The sequence below is a fragment of the Ceratotherium simum genome, chromosome 23, assembly GCF_057802395.1.
Source record: "Ceratotherium simum simum isolate JZ-2026a chromosome 23, ASM5780239v1, whole genome shotgun sequence".
In the NCBI taxonomy this organism is placed as follows: domain Eukaryota; kingdom Metazoa; phylum Chordata; class Mammalia; order Perissodactyla; family Rhinocerotidae; genus Ceratotherium; species Ceratotherium simum.
The window spans coordinates 6,122,746-6,131,810 of NC_141922.1; the positions used below are offsets into that span (position 1 = coordinate 6,122,746).

Here is a 9,065-nt window from a genome sequence, read left to right on the forward strand (position 1 = left end):
GAGAGACTGGTCATCAGAAACAATTATGTTCGACAACATGTTATCGTTACTCCTTGAAAGTTGTAAATCTCATAAGCACGTAAATTTTCAGTGCATTCCTTTAAAGTCACCCCGATTGGGGAGTTCCTGATAACATTTTTTAAACCTACTGTGACTTCCAGAACATTTCTCATCATGGTCAAGTCAGGCCTCATAATTACTACCATTTATTTAATAATTCATGTTAAATTAATAATATACAGATAAGGAAACAGGGTCTGAAAGGCTAGGGGTAATGGACATACCAGCGTCTGTCTTAGGTGTGTTGTAAATATTTTACCTAATCTTTAAACTGATACTAAGGAGTAGGCTACATTATTCTCCTTCAAGACGTAAGAGGAGGCTTAGGTTCAACTTGGAGAAGAGCAGATCCAAGGCATAGATCCCATAAGCAGGAGAGCTGGCCTGCAAACATGGTTCTTTCTTATTCCATGGACACTAAGAAATTGACCAGTGTGCTTTGTCCCTCTAGTCCCTCAAGGTTCATTGAATGACAGGTGACAGTGAGCCCTAAAGACCATCTCTTCACTCCTCCTTCTTCCCCACCCTGACGAATGTCATGAAACCTCTTGCTCACCTTTGCAGCTTGGAGCTCAGCGCAGCTCCAGGTAACCCATGATATTGTAGGACAACTCCACCTATGCTAAACGATTTCTTTCTTCTGTTGACTCCAAATCTCCCTCCCTGTGGTTCCCATCTATGTCTCCAAAAGTTGGTCCTTGAAGTTATGTATATCAGTCTAGTATGTCTTCCTCTTGTCTGCTCTTTCAGATATTCAAAGACACATGTGCATTTGTGTTCTTCCTTTTATGCTCTCATGTTCTCTGACTTTCCTTCCTAAGACGCAGATGGCTTTGGGATCCTTCTCAAAGCTGACCTCTGCCCTTGAGAGTTGGCCTGGTAACAGTCTAAAGGTTGTGCTGGGGAAAGAGCAGGGGCTTTGGAGTCAGGCAGGCTTGAGTATGAATCTTGGCTCTTGAACTGCCTCATGTCTCAGGCTGTTTCCTCCTCTATGAGGTGGGGACAGCAATACCAGTGGACACGTGAGACACCTGGCACGAGATGTGGCAGTAGGCACTGCATCCATGCTACTCTTCTCCCCCTCTTCCATTTCTCCCCTTAGCTTTCAGTCATCCTCCTAAAAGGATTCTTCAGCATCCTCAAGTTTCTTCATTAGAGCCCCAGTCTGTGGGCCATTTTTCCTGATTTTGAATCCTAATCTGTACCCTAACCTAAGGCTTAGGCTCACTCCCAGAATGCACCATGATGTTTAATGGAAGGTGGGCTTGTGCACAGAGCCGGGCCTTGCTCTGACTCCAGTCAACACCTGTTTCCTCTCTCTTCTTCCAGATGGACACATTTGCAGACTTTGACACCATGACGGATCGGTTATTGGATGAAATCATTCAGCACATACAGTTGTACAACCTCTCCATATCCCGAATTAGGTAAAAGGAAACCACAGGTAGTTAATGCTGGGGGAAGAGGGGTGACATTTTTGAGTGTTCACTGTATACAAGTTCAGCATGATACCTTCTGTAAACCACTGGGATAAGTTAACTTGTGATTTTTAGTGGAGTAGATTACTTTCAGAGAAGAAATGAGACTGGGGCTGCTTGACACACCCGTATCGTCATAGTATGTGTGTGGGAGAATAAATATTTTGTAGCTCGGTAGAAAGAGAATTGGACTTAAACAAATATTTCTAGGTTTGAGTTCTTGTTCTTCTAACACTCACAAATTTGAATCCTGACTCTACCATGTAAACTATTGGAAGCTTTCTAAATCTCTGAGCTGTTTCCCCATTTATTAAGTGGAACCAGCACTGAGATGATGTGTTAAATAGCTGAATGGATTTCCTACCAAATAAGAGGGTTTTAATCAGTGCTAATTGTGTCCTTCCACAGTAACAAATAACTTGGTTTAAATGACTAAGGTGATGGTACATAACTTGCATTATTTGTGCAGTATGTGGACATGGTGATGAGCCCTCGACACGCATTATCCCGTTTAGGCCTCAAAGATAAAATACCGCCTCTTTATTTCACAGATGAGGATTCAGAGGCCTACAGAGGTTAGGTAAAAATAAGAGGACACAAATGAGAAGTGGTAGGGAGGTATGCCTCTCATATAATAGGGTTTCAGCAAATAATTATTTAATTTGAAACTAATGATGTGTTGGATCCATAGATCTGTGGGTAGCAGTACTTCTGGAGTGGAGCATCTGGGAGGGGAGCATGTAGTGTGGGCTGAGAGCAGGCAACTCACTGAATTTGTAAGGATGCATGAGTAAATGAATAAAGCTGGAGAGATAGTCAGAAATCCAGTCATGAACGGCCTCATAAGCTGGAATAAGAAGTTGGGATTTTATCCTGTGAATGACCAGGACAGTTCAATGCTCAAATGTGTATTATCTGAAAGGACCCCAGAGGGACTGAGAAGAACCATGGAGACCAGACCAAAGTGGGGCTGCTCTAAGAATCCAATGCAGGGAGGGATGCCCACTCTTCTCTTCTGACCACACTGGGCACAGAAGCTTTCATTCACAAAGACCCCATCTCAGGCTTAACATGGCCAGAGTTTGGAAACCTGATGGGGATGGATTAGCGGCCCCCATTCTCTGCCAGTTCCCCTAAATCCAGTGGGAGGTGGAGGGCGGCTGAGCCCCTGGTGTTCCCAGTGCAGCACTCTCCTGGCAGCTGGCCTCCTGTTATCACACTCAAGTGCACCATCTCTGTCTCTAAACAGCTTCATAGGCCATTCTCTTGGCAACATCATCATCCGATCGGTCCTGACGCGGCCCCGGTTCCGGTATTACCTCAACAAACTCCACACATTCCTGTCGTTGTCTGGGCCTCACCTAGGGACCCTGTACAACAACAGCACCCTGGTTAGTACAGGTAAGACTTTTCCAAGCCTCATCATCCCTCAAGATTCATTCAGGCAGAGGGGAGATGAAACCAGAGGCAGACGTTTTTCTTGATGGAATCCTGTGACTTTGGAGCCTCTTCAAAACATGGGATGGCAGAAAGAGACCTGTCCGTATGTTTGTGAGCTGAGTAAGGTTAGACTAGATGTTTCCCAAGGTCTCTTCTTCTTCTGCTTTCTGTGAAGAGAAAGGTCATGTCCCTGGGGCTCTGGCTGGAAAAGATTGAGGAGGCATAATGGTGTGGAGGAGAGAGCATGGGTGTCTCAGTCCATTTGGGCTGCTAATAGATTACCATAGGCTGGGTGGTTTATAAGCAATGGAAGTTTATTTCTCACAGTTCTGGAGGCTGAAGTCCAGGATCAAGGCACCAGCAGATTCACTGTCTGGCAAGGCCCCACTTCCTAGTTCATAGACGCCGTCTTCACTCTGTGTCCTCTCCTGGCGGAAGGGGTGAGGGGGCTCTCTGGTGTCTCTTTTATAAGGGCACTAATCCCATTCATAAGAGCTCCACTCTCATGACCTAATCACCTCCCAAAGGCCCCACTTTTATGTCTATAAACATGTATGTGATATATATGTATGTGTATATACATGTGTGTGTGTGTGTGTGCATGTGCATGTATGTGTGCGTATATCATAGAATTGTTGAGAGTTAAACAAGAGAAGGAAAAATGAAGTTAACTAACATGTATGGAAGGTCAACTATAGATGAGTTCAATACTTCTTGCTGGAAGGTGACGACAAGGCCCTGAGCTTTGAGGCTCTCACAGTTTCCTCTATGTTATAAGGGAGGGACATCATGGAGAGTAAAGAAATTAGTTCGTTGAATCTTGGAAGCTGAGCAGAATTTCCAAGACAGTGAGTGGTGGCTGAGTCTTCTGTGCAGAAGAAATAGTATACATAATAACATAGAGCATGGTGTAATCAGCAAACAGCAAGTGGTTCTTTGTGACAGAAATCCAGGATGACCTGGAGGGATAGAAGGTGACAATGAAGCTCTCAGAAAAAGCCTGCTGCTGCAGGGCCTCGCGTGATGTGTTGGGGTGTTGGACTAACCTTGTAGACCATATGGATGCTACTGCTAATGGAGTGGTAACTGTGGAAGTGACGTGATTTGGTGTATGGTAGCTCAAATAGGTCACTAGGTCTTATAGAATAATAAATAGTTTATTAAGTCATATTCCTAACAAAGACTTCAGTAGCACCCAGTTGCCCCAATCCATTACTTGGCATCTGGGGTCACCTGTAAGAAGCTCTACCGTCCCTGCCCGTCTTCCAGTCCTCTGCCACGGCTCCCCTACACCTGCCCTACACTCAGGGCAGACTGAGCTGCGTGCTTTTCATATCAGGTGGGTCAGATGTGTTTGTTCCTTTACATTGTTTTAAGGACATTGTTTGTGATTTGTGGGTTATTCGACACATTGATACATAACACATGGAAGTCCTTTCCCCTGCCACTCACTCTGTCTTTCCTCAAAACCAGGGAAGCCATCTTTCAATGGAAACACATGACTTAAACCACATTTAATTTTTTTTCCACAGTGGTAATCTTGCTACCTTACAAAACGTTTAAAAAAAAGATATTACCAATAATTCTTCCAATCTAGCATATCTAATTTTGTATAGTTCATTCTACTTATCTTTGCACACCATTTACATGGCAGTAATCATAATATATAGACACACTGTCTTGTTTATTTCCTTGCATTTTTATCAAATTCATTTTTTGTGTGTACTTGGGACATAATACTCATACTCATCGGTGTTAGTGTCAGCATAACCATAGGTAAATGGATGGACTCTGAAATGCAAGGTGGATTTTAGTTTTCCCATATCTTAAATGGATCTTTAAGGAGCATTCTTATATAGAGTTTTGTATTTATGATTGTTTCCTTAGGCTTGATTTACAGAAGGGGATTGAATAGATTGAAGGGTGTGGATAGTTTCATGACTCCTGAAGCCTGTCACCATATCATTTTGCAGGTTGATTTTATGTCCCTGCCACCAGTACATAACAATTCAAAAGTCTCTCTAACTTCCCAAGTATTTGCTAAAATGTCTACTGCTCTCTTATTTTTAAGTTAACCCAAGTCACAGTTTAATGTTAATCTCTCCCCAGTTCTTTCTTGGTTTCTTTTGTTTTATGTGCTTGATTTGTTTTATTTTGCTTTTGTCGTTCTAGGCTTGTGGCTCATGCAGAAGTTGAAGAAATCCGGGTCCCTTTTACAGTTGACCTTCAGGGATAACGCTGATCTGCGCAAATGTTTCCTCTATCAACTAAGCCAAAAAACAGGTGAGTGGCTTCCTCTGCAGCACCTAGCTGTGGTCGTGAGTGTGAGCCAGAGATGCAGCCCCTGAGACCCAGATTAGTTTCAACGCTATGTTGATTCACTCACAGAAGGGTACACTCAGGAGGTACAGCACGCACAGCTTCTTCAACTCGTTGGTGTGCCCACTGCTACCCAAGAGCTCAGCTGCTCCTGGCCCGTCTCCCCACGGTGTGTGAATGATTCACAGATGAGAGCCATTGTGTGTGTAGGAGGTCATCTCGACACACAGAGACTGTAGCCTCGACTTCCTACCAGTATTTTAATGTCCTAATTGCAGGGTCCCAAGGTCTGTGTGCCAACTCACAGTTCCTTCACCCGGGTTCAGATCCACCTACAAAAAGGGCAGATAAACCCTGTCCATTTACGCTGCCAGTGCAGAGGGAGACAGGGGTTCTTCTCAGGCAGATATTACACCTTCACCCACACCCCATAATGAGGAAGTGCACAGAGGTGTTGAAGACCCTGCCTGTCGTGGGAATGAGCAGAGGACAACAGTGGTCTCCATGTCCAGCAAGGAAGCAGAGAGGCCAACTGATTGGCCTGCTCGGTCCTGCTGAACAAGCCAGCCTGGCCCAGGATGTGTCCCATGGTCCACAGTCTTCCATCAATTATAAACACTGACTCCGTTGATATCTCTGCATCTCTCCGAATGTGAGTCCGGCATGGCCACAGGCTGATGTATAATGTCGGGCGAATTCCTTTCCCACCTTGTGTCTCTGTGTGTTAAGTTGAGCTCTCAGGGTTCTCCCCCATGGCGAAGTGAGGGAAGCAGGATTGGGCAGAGGGGGATGTTGGACTTTCAATATGGTCACCACAGAGATCTCAGCAAGCTCCCCATGGGGAACGAGGCCCTACAGAGTTATCCTGAAGTAGGGCAAGGGGCCAGTCTTTATACCCTTTACCCTGTATCTGTTGGTTGTTGAGGCAGGCTGGCTCCCAGTGTGTGGTCTTGGGATGTGCTCTTGGATCAGAAGACTCATTTCAGTGGGGCTTCCCTTAAAGGGACCCTGGGCTGAGACAGTCCACATGGAAGACCTAGGTGGCACACTGCAATGCCTGGAGATCCATGGTGGGCTGGAGGACTGAAGAAATATGCCGTGATGTTTAATTTGGAAGATCCCTGTGTCTCAGTGTGGGAAGGTAATTGCAGCAAGGCAAGAACTGCATGCAGGGAGGTGAGTTCAGAGGCTGATTTCCTGAAGCAGGTGGCATGATGAGGATTGGAATTAAGAGAGCTGTCAGGGTGGAGAAGGATGACAAAATACTAGATTTAACTCCTATGGACTCCTTAGGATACCTGGCCCAGAAAGGCTTTTTCATCCTTAGGCGTTGCTTATCTCTCACTGTTCAGAGTAGCTTGTGAAGTATCTCACAAATTCCATGGCTGATGAGAACGAAGCCTTCATCTTCCATCTAAGGTAGAAAAGCTCCAGGGTAGCAAATTCTTTTCTCAACCTCTCAGACCAGAAGGTCCTTATACAATGACACAACCAGTGTGTCTAGTATCTTCTCACTTTGCCTCTCTCTGGGACAAGTTTGTAAAATGTGTGCAAACCAGAGGCTGTGAGTTGAAACTACCTGGGTAACAAGCACCCACCTGGCTTGTTGCAGGTCTGCAGTATTTTAAAAATGTTGTGCTGGTTGCTTCTCCCCAAGACCGCTATGTGCCATTTCATTCAGCAAGGATCGAAATGTGTAAAACTGCCCTCAAAGACAGACACACAGGTAAGCCTTATTTAATTTTTTTTTTTAAATTTAAAAGCAGAAGTAAATTCATGAAATTGGCTATGCCTGTTAAGGGACATCAGATGTTCTGCCCAGGAAGAGGCAGAACACACACATACAGTGTTTTTCTCTGGCTTCCGCTGCTAAGTTCTGCACTGGCTTCATATACTTCTTCTCTTCTTGCAGGGCCCGTTTATGCGGAAATGATCAACAACCTTCTCCGCCCACTGGTTGAAGCCAAGGACTGCACTTTAATCCGACACAATGTGTTCCATGCCTTGCCCAACACTGCCAACACCCTAATTGGCCGAGCAGCTCACATTGCTGTGCTGGACTCAGAACTCTTCCTGGAGAAGTTCTTCTTGGTGGCGGGACTCAACTACTTCAAGTAGTGGCTTTGAGGGAGCGGGCCTTGGGGAGCTCGCCACAAACGTTTAAGATCGATGAGAGCTTTAGCTGAGACATCCTTTTATAGACCTCTGCCATTCTAAGTGGAGCTTAGAGGGGAAGGCGTGGAGGGATGGAGAGTCGGGAGGGACTGGACAGTCGAGGTGCTTTCATTTTGGAGATTTGGGAAAGCTGAACCAATAGTGTAAAAGACAACAGACTTTGCCTGAACCTGTCTAGTCACCTGGAGTCTCATTCAAGATGCTTTCTAGGCAAAATATGAGAAAATAAAGAAACAGAATACTTGGAGTTGGTGAGCCCACCTTTTTAACCACCACTGGCTCACAGAGAAATCACTCCAATTTAACTAGATTTGTTCAGTATGTTACTAGCACATAGCTTTATCATTTTTGATTAAATTAAGTGCACACAAGCATTTCAGAACTCAGGTTAACCTCTGTGTGGAAGTGGAACATGTTTGTGTAAATATAATCCTTATATAGTCAAATGTGCCACTGGTTCAAGACAATGTGATGCTCATACTCTCATTCTCTCCTCATCTTTTCTCAACAAGGGGCAAAGGAATGCTTTATAAACTCTAGTTTTATTTCATAACAGCAGTGGGTGGGGTGACTTAAGGTATGGGAGGATAAAGGTGATGCTATTGGTAAGTGCAAGTTTGTTACAAAGGAAAATAACTATGGGGAACGTGGTGAACTAGTTGATCCACCTACTTCTCCAGACTTTTTCTATGCACAGCCCTGGTCCACAAACGATTTTTTTTGATTGCTTAAATCTCTGTCTGTAGTAGGGAAAATTGACTTAGACTAAACCTAGCAGAAGGGGGCACTGAGATTAATGCACACATGTGTGAAGCTCCTGCTGATATCCTTCCAAAGAAATGCTATGTTAGCATTTGTTGCAATTGCAAAAAATTAAAACCCTTAACGTGGCCAGCTGCTTCTCCTCTCTGTGGAAGGAGAAAGACATCTAAGTGGAGGAGTGGAAGAATGCTGGATTAAAAACCTCAGGGGAGCTCTAAGAAGGGTGCTGGTTAACTTCCAATAGAAATGTCTTCTTGCCTTAGGAAACTAAAGGGCTAGGGAAGGTCACCACTGATAAAAACCACTAGACAACAGGACAAGAGTGAGATCAGAGAGGAGAACAACATGCAGATCAAGGACCCAACTTAAATTGTTCTTGGTAAGTGACTTCAGGGGAAGTGTTGAGAATTACCATGATGTTTAATATGGTCCCAAAGGCTGCGCATACTCCATGGGCTAAAGGAAGCCTAGAGATTCTTTTGGTTCTACTGAAGGGCTACATGAACCAGGACAATAGGGATGACTAACACGGGAGACCCGTCTTCTGGAGGCGGAAGCTTCTGCTTCTGCAAAAAGTCTCTTCTGAAGTGGAGATTACTAGTTTTAGCACCTGAACCATAACCTTAGGTCATCAGTGTCATGGTAATAAGCCAAGTAATTCTAGACTCATCTGAGAATTTCAGTTTCTCACATATTAACAATGTGACTTTGCAAAACAAATATAGACCATGGAAAATAAATCCAGGTAGGCAACTTTGCAGAAGAGAAGACTTGTGGATTTCTTAAGAAAACAAAAAAAGAGAGGAGGGAGTCGAGTGTTCTGCAAAGGCA

The 9,065-nt window shown here is 44.5% G+C and overlaps 1 protein-coding gene across 1 annotated transcript in view; it reads left to right on the forward strand.

Annotated features, from left to right (window-relative positions):
* Positions 1-8,457, forward strand: part of FAM135B (family with sequence similarity 135 member B) — a 168,159-nt gene extending 159,702 nt beyond the window's left edge. Inside the window, exons 15-19 of the mRNA XM_087447415.1 lie at positions 1,390-1,487; positions 2,788-2,939; positions 5,151-5,261; positions 6,910-7,023; positions 7,210-8,457. Of these exons, the coding sequence (XP_087303541.1) occupies positions 1,390-1,487; positions 2,788-2,939; positions 5,151-5,261; positions 6,910-7,023; positions 7,210-7,415 (681 nt within the window). The 3' untranslated portion in view covers positions 7,416-8,457. The remainder of the gene's footprint in view (positions 1-1,389; positions 1,488-2,787; positions 2,940-5,150; positions 5,262-6,909; positions 7,024-7,209) is intronic.
* The last annotated feature ends 608 nt before the right edge of the window (positions 8,458-9,065 follow it).